The sequence below is a fragment of the Notolabrus celidotus genome, chromosome 1, assembly GCF_009762535.1.
Source record: "Notolabrus celidotus isolate fNotCel1 chromosome 1, fNotCel1.pri, whole genome shotgun sequence".
Classification (NCBI taxonomy): domain Eukaryota; kingdom Metazoa; phylum Chordata; class Actinopteri; order Labriformes; family Labridae; genus Notolabrus; species Notolabrus celidotus.
In genome coordinates, this window is record NC_048272.1 from 38299474 (window position 1) to 38319182 (window position 19709).

Consider the following 19709-nt stretch of genomic DNA (forward strand, 5'->3'; position numbering starts at 1 on the left):
ACCTAAAACAACGTACCTTCATTTTTCAGAATGTATTTGTTGTCATATTATTTCATTTAATATTATTTTATTTAATGTTATATTGTTTAATATTATTTCAGTCAATATTATTTTATTTAATATTATTTTATTTAATATTATTTTATTCGTCGACTGAGCTGAGACTGTGGTGTTCTTTCTTTTATATTCTATATCAGTCATGTGGACTAACACCGCCACCTGAGGCCTGTGGACCGGACTTTTATTTTGAAAATCCACCGGTGTTTTTTACTTTTACAGGTAGAGGATCAGACTTGATTATATCACCCAGCACCCTGCACACAGACCTCCGTATGGGGAGACAGGGGTTAAAGACACAGCCCAGGGTTTGGGGAGACGCTGTAGGGGTAGGCTGTGAGACCCCCCCTTAAACAAACAGACTGGTGGCCTCTGCTCGGATTAGACCGTCAGAAACCCAGACTGTCCCACTTTCCCTGCACGAGGACACCGGCAGCGGTACGTGGACTACAGTGGACCGGTGGAGTCTGCAGCCCGGCTCGCCTGAGTCCTTCCTCTCCCTCTTCTTCCTCCTCTTGTTCAGCGCCAGGAATCAAAGACGAGACACAAGGATGAATGGGGAGACCCGGGTCTGCAGAGGTCAGCGAGCCGGATCGGTGCTCTCCTCGGTGATAAAGTAGACTCTGAGGCCCGAGAAGACCGGGTTTCTCTCGCATGCATACTGGAGGAAGGAAAGGACTGTGTTCTGGGGCAAGTCCAAAGACTCAGGATGAGGAGCCCCAGAGTCAACGGGATGGTTTTTGCCTTATGTCTTGGATGTTTCATTATGGTCCTCCTGTACTTCAACAGCAGTCTCAAGCTGGGTGAGCTCAGCTTACTATACTAACCTGTTTCAATATACCTACCAATATTTAATATCCTAGGATTAAATGTCAGCTTCCCTCATTTAACACATATTTAATGAATGTGTGCTTCTTGTGTGATTATAATAATGATATGGAATTATAATAATTACAGTGAATGACTGAGAGATAGAAGGGCAGTGGTCAGATCTCAAGCAAGATCAATTCAATCAGGATACCTTAACGTGACTGTCTCATAATGATCATTGTGTTCATATTGGTACAGTGTGTAGGGTCCAGCTTGTGTAAGGTTGTGTAAAGTTCTTCATACTGGTGTCTCCACCCTATCATAAAGCCTCTCACATCACGCACTGCCTTTGTGTTTGGTGCATCGGATATCTGATGCCAGGAGAGCAGAGCAAGGATTGAAGTATTTAATCCTTTCATATCATTAAAGGTTGTGTCTCAGTTTGGATCCTCTCATTGTGAGTCATAACTGTACCTCCTCCCTGCTTGCCATCATGTCAGCCCTTCTTCACTCACACCCTGTGTTTGGATCTCATAAAACTGCAGATCCTGCTCAAGAGACTATTTCATTAAAGAGGTTATTAGTGTTTCCTCTTTTATGTTGGGGGGGGGGGTTCTGGAAGATGTTGCAGCTGGCTGGTAGTGGCCCTCGCTATGATCAGTTTCCACTTCTCCGAGGTCGCTCCCTGCCACATACAATGGCCTCATTCAGACATTTCCAGCTATATCATGTGCCAAAAAGCTTCTATAGCTCATACTGTGAGGAGCCTTTGCGTTTTTAGGAGAGGGGTCAGTCAGTTCTGGGCCCTCTCTGCAACCGGACCCTTCCCACTCCCACTCTACCCTGGATTGTGACTTAAGTAGTAGATACCCTGCCAACTGAATGAAGCATTCTTCATTAAGCAAGAGGATTTCACCTCGTATTCATGTGCTCCTGTGGTGGTCCTGTATCCGGATTTGGAAAGCCAGGATAAAAGAGTTGTTTTTTCTCAAGCAGGAACGTTCAGCCGTGAGAAATGAAGCCTTGGAGGCTAGCTCCGAAAGTAAAGGACACTTCACTTAAACTTAAACATGTTGACTGGTATAAAATCTGTTTAGGTCTGAATACCTTGTTTCTGAAACTGAACACACTGTACAGAGGTGAATTTTACTATAACTCAGTGACAGGCGACCACACTGTAGCTGTTAGCCAAGAGGCTAAAGGCCCGCCTAGTAGGGATCATAGACTGTAAATAAAAATGGACAGCGTTGCTCCGCCTCTTCCCATTGTACGGTTCTGAAGCCAAAAAACCCAGCTCCAGGGCGCCGCCATTGTGCAGCCAGAGTCTGCGAAGCCACAGAATTTCTGTGGTTGCCACGGTAATTTCTGTGTCGGCGCGGTAACAAGCTTAGAATCACAAGATCCTATGGAGTTACCCTCTACGGCAGCTGTCAATCAAAGCAAACCTGGAAGTGAAACCCCGTTTTTTAACCTCTAATAACTAACGAAAAAGAAACTTTTCAGAAAAAAGAGGCCTTGAACACAAAACGGTCAAATACTAACTACATATCACCACAGCATATGGATGTGAGAAACATTTGCACGACGTGTATTTATTTTTTCAAGTTTGACTGCTCGACCATTCAAATGAATGGGGGGAGACAGAGTTTTTGACCTATACTGGAGCCAGCCACCAGGGGGCAGACGCTTTGCTGGAAGCTTCACTTCCAGCCAAGTGAGACGCACCTCTGGTAGGGATGGACTATGATTTTCAAATTATTCAAATATTCGTTCACTTCGTTCTAATATTCGTTCTGAATCTCACACTACATGTATTTCCAGACACTGAGCATGGCTGTAGAATGTAAACACACACGCCACGCTCTGTCACAGAAACACAGACATAAAGATCGAGACAGACGCTGTCAGTGCTGAATAATCAAATAATCGTCGAATAGATGCCAATGATTATCAAATAGTATTTTAGCTTGAAATGCCCATCCCTACCTCCTAGTAGCAGTCTGCATTTCCAACATGGCGTCCACTGGCGCCAACCAATAGCCGACATCACTGAGGCTGCGTCCATGTATCGTACAGTCTATGGTTTTTCTTTTAGCCTTCTATTGTTCAACTAAGCTAGATCACTGTGTAATCAACAACAAACGGTTACCCCCAAATAACTTGTTGAAATTTTAAAAAATTGAAAAGCAACTCATAAATGAATCAAACGTTTTTTAACTTGCGTGCAAACATGTGCTTTTATCTTTAGAGATTTCATAAGTTGTTCAGCAAACGAAGAAGACGTCAGAAAGTTTCCATTAAATGAAAATATTACACAATGCCAACCAAGACCTAATGAGTGAGATTGAAGTGAATTTAAAGTGTTGATCAGTTGTCCTCTCAAAGTTTCACATATAACAACACAAGATATTCTATTGTGAAATAGTTACTAAGTATATTTGTACACCGGGAGCTTCATAACAACAAAAATGATCAAATCTGTGAAGTTAAAAATCTGCACTGATAAATATTTTTATTTTGGAGGTTGTGATGAGTTCATACGTCTCACACGTGTTCTAACTGCCAGGTATTTCAGTGTGGATTCAAAGTCATGTTTGTACACGTTTGTTAATCTTGTTTTTCATTTGTAGATCATGTTTCCTTCTTTCCCATCCTTGCAAAATGAGAAGGTTGAAAGTCTGGTTACAGTAATAACTTGCGGTTGGTGAATTGTTATTATGCAAGGTCAACTAAGTGAGACACTTTCGCTTCACATCAGGGACTTAACTCACCTGAAGGAATTCTATTTCCCATAACAACCTGCTAACCATACATTGTCCCGCTTATTACCCGGCTAATAACTTAAGATGCAAACATGTTGTTAAAAACATTGATTAAAGATTATTTTATTGATTTAAATGATTTATGTTTACAGTTTTTAAAAATAGTCCCAGTGATTCCTCGTCAGTGATCGTTCCATGGTGATGGATTCTTCTCTGTCTGTTGTGGTTGATTGAACATGAAACTGTCCTCATTCAGCTCTCCTTCTTCTCTGAGCTCTGCGGTTCACACACCTTTAAAAAGAAACTGTCACAACTTTGAACCCTGCTGCTACCATCACCACCGCTCATGGTTTAAGTTTCTTTATAGAGATCGCTAACCTAAAGTTTATCTCACCTGCTCCACTCCTTGATCATATTGATGGACAGGATCCAATATGTAAACGTCCGAAGCTAATGTTTTAGCCACATTGTTTGATGCTAACTAAAGCTAATGGTTTCCCCCCACCTTTACAGTCTATAGTGTCAACAAGCAGAAGCTAAATGTGTCTGAACTCTTTTCGGTGGATTGATTTGACATGACGTGTGATCAGTTTGTCTCTGGTGTTGCTCATGTTAGTGAAAGTTAAAGACCGTCATCAAGGGGTTTTGACCAATTAGAATCAAGCATCTTACACAACTAGAAGATCAGTAAGCAAAGCCAGGTAATAGCATGTAATAAACATAGACTGTATAAATAATGGACGTAGTATCCGTGACGTCACCCATCTGTTTCTGAAGTGCTGTTTTGAAGCCAATTGACGGCGGCAGCCATATTGGAAATGTGGAACTCAACCAGGCATAGTGTGACGTAAAGGTGCAGAGTTTGAGCCACCAAGCCAACAGCTATGTGTTCCCATCTGGGAGTCAAGTCAGTCATAATAATAGTAATAATAATAATAATAATAATAATAATAATAATAATAATAATAATAATAGTTCATATAATTTATATAGCGTTAAACTAAAAAATAAAACATATAAATAAAACAGAACAGAGACAGAGGTGGGGCGGGGGGAGAGGTCATGTGTTGTATGCTTTTTGGAACAGGAAGGTCTTGAGGTGGTTTTTAAATGAGAGAAGAGAGTCAGAGTTGGGGATGTGTGGAGGGAGAAAGTTCCAGAGAGTGGGGGCAGCGATGGCAAAGGCTGTCCCCCAAGGTGCCGTGCTTGGACTTGGTGATAGGGGAGAGGAGGTTGGCATCTGATGATCTGAGGCGGCGAGATGGGGAGTGGCGTTTGAGGAGATCAGCCAGGTAAGAGGGGGCGAGGTCATGTCATGTCCTTATTTGGGCAAAAACTTGTAATCTTAGTATCTTCTGAACCGTCGCGTTAGAAAACAATTTAACCCCCCGTACAGTGTGTGCCGATAGAGAAATTAGCTATCCATACTACACTCTTCTTTTAAACCACCACTTCCACATGGGCTTCACATTTTGAATCCAGAGTTTGCCGCTTGGTAATAAATGGCAATAATGAGCTGTTATATGCGTGTAAGGGATCACACATAGTGCCTGACTTCTGAACTTCTTAACCCCTCAGTTCTACTGAGGCTGAATAATATTTTAAGACACCGGTGCTGAAATAGGAGGCACACCCAGACATTTTGTCCCCCCACTTTTGGATATCAGGGTAATAAAGTGGTAATGACGTCTAAAATAATAATAATAACAATAATTATAATAACTTTATTTATTTAGCACCTTTAAAAACAAATGTTTACAAAGTGCTTTGACAAGCAAAGCATGAATAATCAAATAAAATTAAAATCAATGAATTAGTTGGATAAAAAATAAAAAATAATGATAAATACAAATAAAAATCTGTTAAAAAGTTGAAGACACATAAAAGCAAGTCTGTAAATCAGGTTTTAAGAAGAGATTTAAAAGATGTCACTGACTCTGTGAGCCTTATCTCCTCAGGGAAGTCATCCTAAAGTCGAAGTACCCCACCTGAGGATCTAAGGCCGCGAGATGGTTCTTATGGTGTTAGCATTTCTGCAGTGTAGCTCGGGCGAGACGCAGAGGAAGCTAGAGGAGAAAAGAGAGGACAGGAGGGATGTGATGTGGTCTACAGCGCCCATGATATCAGTCAGGCTGTGATGACAGAGCACAGTGATCGTTTCAGCATCTTATATCTTCTCTATGAGCCACGAGCAACTCTAGCATCAAACTGTCAGCGTGTCACTGCTGTGTACTCTCACCTCTAATTAACCATGTTACCTGCAGGCTCAAGTTGTACCGGATCTGTCCTGTCAGAGCCGGGCTATTCTGAGACACGTGTTTGTTTCTGATGCACCAGAGAGAGGGAGTCAGAGACAGATGTCGACGCCTGGAGCTGGGAGTTTTGTTGACTTTACATGAGCCATGCTGGCATGTGGGTTAACACTCTCTGTAGTCTTCATTAATATGAACTAATGAAATATTATTAGATGTGCTGCAAACTGTAAACAGCTGTTACTGCGTGCCTCTGTGGTTAGTTTGAGTGGTTGTTGTGAATGCTCAGCTTGATAGATGTAAATCAATATCACTGTCTGTGATGACAGTTATTGGTTGTGAATTTAATGGAGGCACAGAAGAAGAAGTTATAGTAAAAGAAGAAGAGTGGAAAAGAGGCCGATCAGATCACAGTGAGATCTCAATGTGAGCACTGGACACATTGATACAGAGTGTGAATGTGTTTATCGAATGTGTCAGACACAGAAAAGGCGGTGACATGAAGCTGAATGTCCTCCTCTTCAAATCTCATCTTGGGGCGCCGATGGCCTAGCGATCTAAAGGCGTTTTTAGACCAGAGGAACTTTACCTCTGAACTACGTGCGTTTCGACCGGTGGACCCAGGGTCTAAATTTAGTTCAGGGGTAGTTAATCTCCCCCATAAAAAGCCCCTGCTAGGGGGGTAGTACTTTTCAAAGGTCCCTGGACTTCCGGGGGGCAGAGCCTGCAATGCTGAACGTGTCTGATTGGTAGATTAACCGCAGTGTTTTTATTCTGCCCGCCGTCATACTAACATCACACACATCTGTGGTTCACTTGATTTCTCTTTCTTTCAGTTAACAGGGTCGCGGTTTAAACCAAAACACCGGCCGATCTCTGCCTCGGCTTTTTGAGTTCAAAAGGATTTTAAAGCCGTGTTGAAACATCTTTGCTACTCGCTCTTATCTCCTCTCACGTGTTGATTCAGTGAATCCATCTGTGTTGAAATATAGCACCATCTAAAACAGCACCAGCTGAGTCTTTTCATGCTAACAGGCTAACTGTTGTGTTGCTCAAAATGATACCTGCCTGTTCGTCTGCTTCTATGGTGTCATCTGTGATGAATGGCCTTCGTTTTTGTTTTACTGCCCTCTACTGGTCTGGTGGTGTAGTGCATTTAGTCTTTTTTTTTCTCCATACGTCACTGGCCTGATTTACACAATCTACCTGGGACTTCAGCCTACGGTCAGAACGGAGACAACAATGGGGGCACAGGAACCTTTTAGCTCAGGGTAAAGTAGTTCTGGGGGCTAAAAGACCCTGGAACTCTTGACCGAAATGCATCATTAGTGTGCGCCCCGTGTCCTCATCACAGAGGTCGCAGGTTCGATTCGAGCCTCAACCATTTACTGCATGTCCTCCCTCACTCTCTGCTCCCAAATGTCCTGTCTCTCTTCAGCTGTTCTCTCCATTAAATGCAAAAACGCCCCAAAAAATATAACTTTAAAATTCATCTTCAGCTCATCATCGCTTAACATTTAGAATAAGGTGCCTTCCCCTCTCAGCTGTCCAGCACTGATAACTCACATGTATTAATACAGTAACAGTGACAAAGTATTCAGACACGGTATGTAGAGCAGCAGCAGGAGCTCAGTTCTTCTTCTGTCTACACAGGATGCATTCTGGTCCCGCATTGATTGTGGGTCATTTGTATTTTTGGCAGCACTCAGAGCCCAGCGCATGATCCCTGGAGAAAACACCCAGAAAGTGTCTCCTGTTTCCAAAGAACCTAAAGAATGTGATGGTGTGGGTTTGAGGGAACTGTAAGTCAACAGCTTTGTTCATCTGAAGGGTTAAAAGTTTATCCACCAAGGGACACATCGGGCCAAAGACGTCTTGGCAGACATGAGAATCTCTTCTTTGGAAAACCTTGAATTTTTCAGCAGCATTCTTTGTAACTCTGTTACTGTAACTCTGTTTCCATGTGCTGTAGCACATGTAGACTGCTGACATGGACTGAAGTGGACTGATTGGTAAATGGTCACTTCATTGGTTGTTGTATTTCTGCTGTAAAGATCGTCTTCTTTGAATGGGTGTGTATGTGGTTTCTGGTGTTTCTGCAGCCAACCTCTAGTGGACACTCCATGAACTACAGTTTATAATACTTCCGCATTGGCTTCAATTCTCGCAGCCGGAGATTGCCGCTAGGGTTGCAAAGGGGTGGAACATTTTCGGTACATTTCCATGGGAAGTTAAGCTGGGGAGTTTTGGGAATATTCCAAATTGGAAACTTTCCATGGGAATTATTTGAATTTATGGGAATTAACTGGGAACTGAGGGTAATTTAATGGAAAGGTATCATATCCAAGCATAAATATTAGTTTTGTTATAAACAGACATCCATCCAACATAGAAATCATCTGTGCACATGATGGAGGAATGCACAGTGCATGGTCTCAATAGCCCTGCAGTAAGCAGTGTGCTATGTGCATGTGATTGAGGAATAGCAGAGATATTCAACTGTACTTGCATGAAATCTGGTTGTTTTAGTCAGAATTATGCTAAAATATATTTTCCCCAACTATATTTAAGTTCCCTATTTAGAGCCAACCTTCAGTTTAGTAAACTCCTGGTTTATTCCCATGAATTCCCATGGAAAGTGACCAACTTTGAAAATTCCCGGAATTTTGCAGCCCTAGTTGTTGCTTGGTTCAAACAGATGAGACAGGGTGTCATTCCCAGCACTGGCTTTTTTTTTTCCGTTTACCGTTTTGCACATGATGAACTTTGCCAGCAAAACAGAAAGCCTTTTTGTCCTCACATGATACACAGATCTAAGGTGCTCTTTTGTTTCCTTGGTGTAATGTGAAACCAAAGAGTCCTGAAGTCAGCAGGGAGGAGAGTATACTGATAGCGTGTTCCCTGCATGAATGTAACAGTCTCTTGCTCTCCCTCTCTCTTCATCTCCTCTATCCCTCTCTCCAACACGGTCTCAGCAGATGTGTGTCTAACAGGAGTCTGGTCCTGCTGGAGGTTTCTGCCTGTTAAAGGAAGTTTGTCCTTGCCACTGTAACTTGCTAAATGCTGCAAAGTGCTCTGCTCATGGTGGATTAAGATGAGATCAGACAGAGTCCTGTCTGTAAGATGGGACTGGATCTGATCCTGTCTTGATGTTGGGTCTTTGTTAATAATAGAACATAGAGTACGGTCTAGACCTGCTCTGTTTGGAAAGAGTCTGAGGATAACGTTTGTTGGGATTTGGCAATATACAAATAAAGATTGATTCCAGTCAAGGAGGAGTCCACTGTCATTGGACAAAACACTTCAAAACATTGACCCCCCTAGTCTCACACATTGTAGAAGCACTGTGTCGTTCTTTTTTGACTCACTATCTTGATTTAATACATGGATTAAAGGTTTTGGTTGAGTTGCAGCCTCTTGCAGTCATGTTAATCTCTAAGCAGAGCTGTTTTGAAAAATGCATGCTCAGTGCTGAGGACGAGATATTTAGAGAAATATGTCAAAGCCGTCGAGAAGAACTGTGATAAGATTAAAACAGTGACGCCATCCTGACCTCAGATAGCTTCTGCTGAAAACTTCAAGCCACATTTTAAACAGCCGTTGACTTGGCTTTACATCCTGATGTGTTGCCCCCGAGCTGAATAAAAACTGCAGATGATATGACTTTATTTATGAGAGCATGCACGGCATACTTTAGTGAACCCATGGGGCGTAAATACATAGAAAAAGATTTACATCAGTGAGTGGTTAAACATCTGAGGTGGGGGTTTTAACTTTGCAGTGTGTCTTAAGTGCCCAGGTGTTCTGTATCTCATGTTTTCATCAAATCAGCCTGTCAGCTCTAAATCTATTTAAATTAGTTTCCCATAATCCACCATGTATTTGCATTTAGAACGCCTCCATCTCCTCGCTCCCGCTCCATCTGGGGTAAAGGTCATAGTGTTTGTGCAAACACTATATAAAGCTGCAGGAGAGCAGCCACATAACAAAGGAATGCACTGCCAAGTCAGACTCACTCATTGGAAAATTGTTTTTCTTTTCTTTTTTCCTTTCTTTGGGGATTCACAGAGCAGACCTAAATGATAGGATAATTATATGGATGCACCGTGGCTTTACTGCAGCACTGTCATAGAGACACACAATGGAATAAATACACAAATTATAATATGCCTCCCAGACTCCAGACTTTAACTGTGATATCTTTTATAACAGTCACTCCAAATGTCCTCAGACGTGTATAACGCTGACAGGACTTTACATGCAGGATCAGTGTGTTTTATACACTATCTGGACTCTAGAAAACCCATCTTGATTGTAACACAGTCATCTCGGTGGGTTTTAAAAATCTCATCTCCACTGGTATGGCTGATTGTTTTTACTCTTGTGACAGGAAGTCTTTACATTTTCTTTAATAAATAACTAAGATGGGCATGTCCTCTATTATGTGGTGTCTTTACCATGAAGACATGTGTTCTTTTTTTTATATATAGTTAGTACATACAAAGCGGCAACCTCCAGTCCAAAAATATGAAGCCAATGTGGAAGTGCTAAAAACTGCAGTTCATCAAGGATCCGCTTGAGGCTGGCTCCTGAAGTACCAGAAACCACATACACACCCATTCAAAAAAGATGATCTTTACAGCAGAAGTAAACATGTTTACAGCCTGGTACAAAATACAAGTGTAGTCTGGATAGCTCATTTCTAGATCAGCACACACTGTACAGGGGGTGAATTATTTCATAACGCAGCAATTTCAAAGAGGAGTTGTCCAATAAGAGGCACAGCTGACTTGATTGACAGGCGGGGACACTGTAGCTGTTGGCTAAGAGGCTCAAAGCCCGCCTCTTTACGTCACAATCGCTCGCCAGTAGCAATATGGCTGCCGTCGACGAATGGCCTCAAAACAGCACTTCAGAAACAGATGGGTGACGTCACGGATACTGCGTCCATTATTTATACAGTCTATGGTACATACAGGAACTGGTTGGAAGAAGCAGGGGCAGAGCCAGCCTTTTTTGACTGGGGTGGGCAAAACTTAGGCACAATAGGTAAACAACAGAGGCTTACTCCAGCCCTAAGAAGGTCATCTGCACTAATCACGTCTAATTTAACTTTTCATATAATATCATTTTAAGAAATATATTATATTCTTGTGTATCATTTTTTAATTTAAAAGGACATTTTAATCTGCTGAGCTTCATTCTTTAAGGACTCAAGATGAAGAAGTTTGTTCAAAGTCAAAAGCTATCAGCAGCCTGTGGAAACCATAGGTTGTATAAAAAATGTACGTATTATCCGTAGTGTCACCCATCTGTTTCTGAAGCGCTGTTTTGAAGCCAATCATCGGCAGGAGCCATATTGGAAATGCTGAACACAACCTAACTTAGTGGGAGGTAAAGAGGTGGCCTTAAGCCTCCTCATTAACAGCTACAGTGTTCCTGCCTGTCAATCAAGTCAGCCATGCCCTTATTTGGGCAAAACTTGTAAATTTAATATCTTTTAAAATAACAAGTTAAAAATGAATTCACCCCCCTACAGTGTGTGCTGATAGAGAAATGAGCTATTCAGACCTAAACAGTTTTTTGTACCAGGCTGTAAATATGTTTATTTTTCATGTAAGGATTGTCTTCTTTGAGTGGGTGTGTATGTGGTTTCTGGTGTTTCTGTAGCCAGCCTCAAGTGGACGCTCGGTGAACTGCAGGTTATAACACTTCCGCATGGGCTTCATATTTTGAGAGCGGAGGTTGCTGCTTGGTCGAAACACAACCCAAATGATTGATTTCAATAAGAGTGCCACCTCTGACAAGGCAGGTAGCCAATCATGGTTTAGGGTTTCAGGGTGGCCACTGGGGTCATGGCTCCGCCCCTGGTTGGAAGGCTGGTCTGGAGCGTTGTATGATGTGTTTTGTTGTCCTGCTGTAAATAAAACCCAGAAACACAGATTTTTAATGTCACAGGTAACGTTAACAGATCCAGATGTGAGTCGATGGATGCAGTTGAACACTTGTAGCACACTAAGCTAATCTGTTGACATGGCATCAGTCTAATGACCCAACACTCCATGAAGACTTCAGGATATAAGATGGTCCTGTAAATGATAGTCACAGAGTAACAGTGTGTGACCTAAGCTTCACATGATACTGAACACAGTTGCCAAATCATATCATTTCCATCTCTTTCATACCCTCAGCCATCAGGGCGATCTCCTGACGGGTCAGAGTGACCCTGCTGTTCCAACCTTTTCCCCTCAGGCCAGCTGTGTATTCATTTAGCTGATGATTCAGCTATTATTCAGGACCACCTTTTTCAGTGAGACCATCTGCTTCAGAGCCTTGGCAAGGCAAGCCGAAGCAGTTTTATTTATACAAACAATTTCAGTCAAAGAGGAAATTCAAAACTCTTCATGTGGACAAAGAAGTGTCAGAGAGACGCAGTATTCAACAGATCAAACTGTGGCACAGAAAACCTTCAATCACATAATCGACTCCCATGTGAGATTATCTAGAGGATAAGTTCAAAGTTTTATCAAGGTGTTAATATCTTTTAAGGAGATTGGATAAGTACACTTCTCCAAGATTGATTAAATTGTAGAGAAGCACGACGACTTCAAAACCTGTTCTTTATGAAAGTCAAAGTCAGTCTCAAGAGTCAAGAGTGTGTGGGGGGGGGGGGCTATAACTCCAAAATAGATGTTCAAAAAGCAAGGAAACATTGTCTCCCTCTGCTAATTAATTGTGATGTTCGGCTGATCAGGTCCGTGCTCTTTCATGTGGAGCTTCTCCTGGTACATTCTCCTCTCAAAAGGTGATGTCTGAAGTGATTTTCGCTGAACTATTTAATTTCTCTTTCTCCATTCTGCATCTCTCTGCGATCGTCTCCAACTCCCGCGGCTCAACCGGCTCGACCTGTCAATTAGCCGCACTTTATGACAGACGGTTCAGCTGTGACGTCGGCCCCATGACGAGAGGGTGGTGGTATGTAAATCCAGCTGCATTCAGCTCAGGGCGCAGGGAAGGTGGGCCCAGACATGGTCCAATCTCTTGTATTGAAGAGGAGCTACTGCACATGTACAACTTTTAACCAGAGTCTATGGACAAAGATTTTTGCGCCCAGGATGAAAAGATGTCACCAATCAGACAACACAGATGAACGAAACAACTTTACTCATCATAAACTATATAATATTTATCTTGCTCATCTAAAAATATATATACATACAGTTCAGAATATTATTTTATTATTTCATTTTAATTTAATTTCTTTATGTCTTATTGAAGGTAAAGTGGTGGGGCGGCACCCTGGCGCCCTCTATTGGCCAGCCGCCACTGGTTTAAGCTACATTGTTTTGATGCTAACGGAAGCTAACGGTTTCCCCTCACCTTACGGTCTGTGGTGTCAACAAGCAGAAGCTAAATATGTCTGAACTCTTTTCCACGGATTGATTGGACATGACGTGTGATCAGTTTCTCTCTGGTGTTGCTCATGTTAGTGAAAGTTAATAACTGTTGTCAAGGGGGACAATTTTAGATTTAGGTTTAGGTTTCTATATTTATTGTCTCACTGTCTGTTCCTTATGTGTGTGAGCTCACTGGGCAATAAAGCTTTCTTGAATATTTAAAGGGATATTTCAGGTTTTTTTAAGTGGGGTTGTATGAGTTAGATTACACTATTGCTCCTGCTAGCCACAATGATTGCCGGTGAGCTCTTCCTTTTTAATGAGAAAATTCCCAGAGGACCGACTTCAAAAAAACTGAAATATCCCTTTAATCTATTGCCAACAACTGGCAATTAATAAATGGTCACAACTTTAAACAAATGACACAAGACAAAAAATTTAAAAAACATATTTTAGTTATTTTGTTTACTTACGTTATTTTTTCAAACAAAATAAAAAATGGTGTGCTGCTCTTTTATGTCTGAATGATCTGGAAATTTCTACTTAAACACTTCTGTGACAGCAGGACCAGAATCATCAACAACCTTCTTGATAACTTGGAATCTCAAGGAGTTTTATCTGCATCCTTCAAATGTTGGGAATGCCGGATAAAACACCTCCATTTTCCTCAAATTCAATCGGCTTGAGTAGAGCACATTGGTCTGTTTACATGACATAAACCTCTGTCTGAATTTATACTCAAACAGATACAGTTTATTTTACCATAACAAGTTGAATTCACTAGTTTCTACAGATTAACACAGACTTGTTAAGAGTGTAGTGTTATTTGAAAAAAAAAGAAGGTTGTGTCCACTGCAGTGTTGATCAAAAACACATGACTCAACTACACAACATTACTCATCCCATGTTTGCAGGGATTTGTACACATGACTGCAAACCAAACAAACAGCACATTTGTCAGTCTAGAGGTGCACATTGGACCCGGATCAGACGGTCAGACTCACATCTCAAATCTTTGGTAGATCCAGATGGTAGATACCTCAGCTCACACATTTGTCTGACTTTGCACTAACACTTTTTTGTGGCCTATAAAGATCAGGCCTCGCTTGTACAGTATGTCTCTCAGTGAGGCTGCTCTTTGGCAGGAGAGGCCGAGGAGGGGGGAGGGGGCCCCAGTTTTCCCAGCGGGACGTAAACACAGAGCTCCGTTTATGGTCCAGACAGGAGGAGCACACATCAGCCTTTCTATATTTTGCATTTCACTTCGCCCTCAGTTCTGCAGAGTCAGGAGGAATGCCTTTAAGTGTTCAATGTGGATAGGGTTAACTCAGACGAGGGGACTACTCCTTCCTCTGAGTGAGCCTTAGGTTGGATGGTTTTGTGAACCTCTTCAGTGGAAGGATTTAACTAACAGCTGAGACTGGTTAGTGTAACATATGGGCTGACATGTCTTCATCTGTTCATCTTCTGTGACGTTAAATAAAATCATGTTCTCAGATTTCTGCGCAGTGCACTATTGAGTAACTGTACAGAGTTAATTTCCATGTAGTTCTTTTTAGCCAAACACAGAACCTGCTAAGCTTATTATTACGACATCAGCTTTACTCTCTGTTCTCTCTGAATCAGGGGGCTGTTAGAGTAGCATAGATGTTTTTTCTGCACCTTGCTGCCGTCTCTTTCCTTCTTTGTTTTCTGAGATGATGCCACACGATGCAGGATGTTTTGCATTGCTTCCATGGATCCTTGTTATTGGACGTTTCATGCAGCATAGATGCAAAGGATTGAAATAATCTTTTGTTTATGCAACTGTCAGAAAAACACGCCGACTTTATTAAAAGGAACTACTTTCAACATTGTGACTGAGCATGAGACCTTCTTTCACACTTTGATGATGCCTTAAAGCCTCTGGTAACTCAAATCAACAAAAACTTTCTAACAATGATATTTATAGTCATATGTACATACTATAATATATACACGACCAGTCAACAGTTTGGAAACACCTTCTCCTTCAAGGGTTGTATTTATTTTAATTATTGTAAACACTGTAGATCAGGGGTATCAAACGTACGGCCCGCGGGCCAAAACCGGCCCGCCAGAGGTTCCAATCCGGCCCACGGGATTACTTTGCAAAGTGAAAAAAATTACAGAGAAGACATTAACTGCAAAGTGAGGAAAAATAATATTTTCAGTTTGCATAATCTGGTCGAGATTTGTGACTTTTTGGACCCCTGCATTCAACCCTGTCCAACAAGCAAACTGTTCATGCTGGAGCAGCAGGGTCCTTAATAGTCCACTTTACCTTGTTCATTATTATAATCTCTGTTCTTTTGCAGTAAACATCACACTCTGTGTGGAAGGTGACTGGGAAACCTGTGTGTTTGGTGTGTTCGCAGCAGGTTTCAGTGCTTACAGAATATAATATTTGTCCCACGATGAGACTCATCATGGTGAAAAATACAACAGCTGTTTATGTAAAAAGAGACATTTACAGAATGTACTTTTTTGCACTAAAACAAAGGGAAACATGTAGAGTTGTCGTTACCTATAGGTTATTATGATTTTAGTTTGGCCTACTTCAGATCAATTTGGGTTGTATGTGGCCCCTGAACTGAAATAAGTTTTGACACCCCTGCTGTAGATTAATACTGAAGACATCAAAACTATGAAAGAACATATATGGAATTATTGAATGAACAAAAAAGTGTTAAACAAAGCAGAATATGTTTTATATTTTAGGTTCTGTAAAGTAGCCCCCTTTTTCCTTCATGACAGTTTTGCACACTCTTAGTATTCTCTCAGTCTGCTTCATGAAGTGGTCTCCTCGAATGGTTTCCAATTAACATGAGCCTTGTCAAGAGTTCATTTGTAGAATGACTTGCCTTCTTAATGTGTTTGAGACCATCAGTTGTGTTGTTAGAGGTAGGGTTAGTACACAATGGATAGCTCTATTTGACTACTGTTGTAATCCAGATTATGGCAAAACCAGATTATTTCATAGTTTTGATGCCTTCAGTATTAATCTACAATGTTAAAAATAATTAAAATAAATAAAACCATTGAATGAGAAGGTGTGTCCAAACTTTTGAGTGGTAGTGTATAATATTAGAACTGAACTTTATTCCATATTTTAAATATTATTAGTCAAGCTTTTGATAACGTTCTGACACTTGGTTTAAGAGGGTGGGGCTAACTTGAATATTTATCACAACATAAATATCAAACCAATCATAAATGAAACACTGAGTCATGCTCACACATGTTCAACAAAACTACTCCGCTCCTGCTCAGACCGTCTCCTGACGTCTGATCAAACTCCATGCTAGCATGCTGTTAGCTTGTTTGCTAATCACGTACTGCCTGTAATCTGTCTGTATAGCTGTCTCTCTGCTCTTTGCACCGCTGTGTTCGTGTGTCCCTGTCAGTGAAGATGACAGCTTGTTGTCATTGTTCTATTTTCCTAACTGTGCTTGATTTGGGGAAACAGTGTGGTTAATAGATTCCACTCTTTTCCCCAGGACCGGTTCACTGATTTTCCCAAAACGGCTTAGAGTTTAGCCAAACTTCTCGGTCTGGCAACCGGTCTGCCTCCGCTGCTCAGGGCATCACATGGTCCTGATGTCCCGATCGTGGAGACTATGTCGTAATAAAAGTGATAAACTATAGAAGTATTTTGTGACTCAGCATTCAGAGACCGTTTAAAATGAATCATTTTCAGATTCTGGAGTTTTTATGTCTTTAAATTCAGAGTCAGACGGTTCAAACATGCAGGCTGTGAACTCTCTCTTTCTCCTGTCAATCAAAGAGTTAGGCCACGCCCACACAGTCCTGAGAAATCTTCTGACCTGTAAAAAAAGCTGGTTTTGAACAGAGTTTTTTCACAGTTATGGATGTTTATTGTAACTCAGTTTTTTGTTGATGTTTAATGACACATTCAAAGTTGATATTCTATATAAAGTTTACATATTCCAAGTCACGTGCCCAGAGGCTTTAATTACCTCCCAGAATCCCCAGGGACAGTAATCTGCTTCTAACACAGAATTTTTTGCCTCCATGATGATTAATGTTCCTTGATATGAGTAATATGAGCTTACACCTCCTTCTGTACACACCTTTAAACACATCAGAGCAGAGGAGAGAGGAGAGGATGTTTTGTGTGAAGCAGAGGAAAGGGCACGTCCCTCCAAACACAGGTGGATTTCTCTCTTTGTGTTTTCTTTCTCCAACACAAGACAACCTCCTATGTACACAGAGCTTCCCAAACATTACACCCTTTTATACAGATCCTTCTATCAGAAAGGAACCACATCAAACCAGCTCTGCGTCATCATGAAACAAATCACACCAGTGTATGGTTATAGAAGCAAGCCAGTGTTCTGGAGCACAAGAGCCTTTACATGAAACAACAGTGTTGGCATCTGACACACACCTGCCAAAGGGCTCTGCTGTTGTAGACTCTGCTCCGTTGAAAAAGGGTGCAGCAACAGAGATGAACAACTCTGCATACGTTGTAATCACATGGTCAGACCGTCATACAGTTGCAAGTAACAGCAGCTACAAAGGTGTTTCTTCTCTCAGTTAGATAACAGTTTTTATTTTAGTGTTTAGTTTGGCCAACACACACTCACATAGGAAGTGTTCTGGTTTCCTGTCTCGAGCCTGGTCCAAAGCCTGAGCCCGTCCTGACTATAGGCTTCATCAAAAAGACAAGTTTTAAGTTTACTCTTAAAAGTGGAGAGGGTGTCTTATTGGTAGATGATTCCAAAGGAGTGTGGCCTAATAACTAAAGACTCTATATGTAGAAAACATGTATGAAAAACTGGGACAGGTGCACGTTGTGTTGCATCAACATGCAGGAACCGAGGAAACCAGTTTCTGGACATTTCTAAATGTGAAATTTCGTCCGTTTCCTAGCTGATAGCATTTCAGCTGATCAATATTTGGAGTCTCCTTTGTTGAATTTATCGTTTCATAATGCACCAAATGTTTTTCATGGGGGACAAGTTGGGACTGTGGGCAGGCCAGTTTAACACCCGGACTCTTCTACAGAGCCATGCTGTTGTTCACACCTATACGTGCAGAATGTGGTTTGGCATTGTCTTGATGAAATATGCCCTGGATGTCAGCATGTTACTCTAAAACCTGTATTATATACACTTATGATCCCCATACCATCAGGGATGCTGTCTTTGAACTGGGAGCTGATAACAACCCGGGTGGTCCCTCGCCTCTTTAGAGCGGAGGATGCAGCATCCATGATTTCCAAACAGAATGTCAAATTCTGATTCATCAGACCACAGGACAGTTTTCCACTTTCTCTCAGTCCATCTTAAGTGATGTGATTAACAGTGTTAAAAGACCTTCTTTGAAAAGGATTTTTAGCCCATGCACTGTTAAAACGAGAAAGCTGTGAAAACTCAAAATTTGAAAGCCAACTATCTGCACTAGATTTTTGAGTTTTGATGTTAACTAGAAATCTTATATTTGAGCCAACTGATTACTTTTTGTTGAGATAACTTATCATTCATATGTAGTGTAACTTAAAGTTTTGAGTTCTACATACCAAGAAGTGAAAGTTGTGCCAAGTGTGGAAGACCCCTGTAGATTTGAGTTGGAGACCCCGTTCTTTGCCTGAAGCATACTCAAATAATCTAGCCGAGCCTCAAACCCATAATTTCAAGTTTTGCCAACCTAACTAATGAAATGAGACGAACTTTACACAACAAACTTCATACAGGTAGTTGAGATAACTACTTTGATGCAGTTTGAAACAAAATGGAACATTTCTTGTTTACTTAACCAAAAAAAAACATTTTCAGGCCAACAATTTTAAGTTTTCATTTTTACACTGTGCAGTGATTTCCACTACAGAGTAATGTTTTTTAATGCGGTGATTTCCACTGCAGAGTCATGTCTGTTTTTAATGAAGTGCTGCCTGAGGGTCTGAAGATCAGGTCCACCCAGTCTTGGTTTTGGTCCCTCTTTTAAAGAGGTGTCCCCGGACTCTCTGAGTCTTTAAATGATGTTATGTACTGTAGATGATGAAATCCACTAATTCTTTGTCCTGTTACTCTGAGGAACATTCTTCTGAAACTGTTAGGCTATTTGCTCACGCAGTCTCTCACAGAGTGGTGAACCTCTTCTCATCTTTCCTTCTGAGAGACTCAGCCTTTCTTGAAACCGCCTCCTATACTAACAGTACGTACTGATTTGGTCTAAATTCAGTAAGTAGTATGTGAACAAGAGCAAAATCTGCAGTATGCCAAAACTACCCGGATGTCTACTGATTCAGGAACATGTCTCAATCTGCAGACCAGTCTCCCTCACGTACTGTTTCCCATAATGCACAGCGCTAACATTCTGCTTCTTCTTGTTTCTGTATATGACGAGAGCACTCCGTTTGTATGTGCTGTGAAAATTATTAAATTACA

At 41.3% G+C, this 19709-nt stretch overlaps 1 protein-coding gene across 1 annotated transcript in view; it reads left to right on the plus strand.

The window, feature by feature from the left end:
• The first annotated feature begins 274 nt into the window (after nt 1-274).
• si:ch211-236h17.3 (carbohydrate sulfotransferase 11) overlaps nt 275-19709 on the plus strand; it is a 36610-nt gene continuing 17175 nt past the window's right edge. Inside the window, exon 1 of the mRNA XM_034695094.1 lies at nt 275-860. Coding sequence (XP_034550985.1) covers nt 767-860 — 94 coding nt within the window. The 5' untranslated portion in view covers nt 275-766. The remainder of the gene's footprint in view (nt 861-19709) is intronic.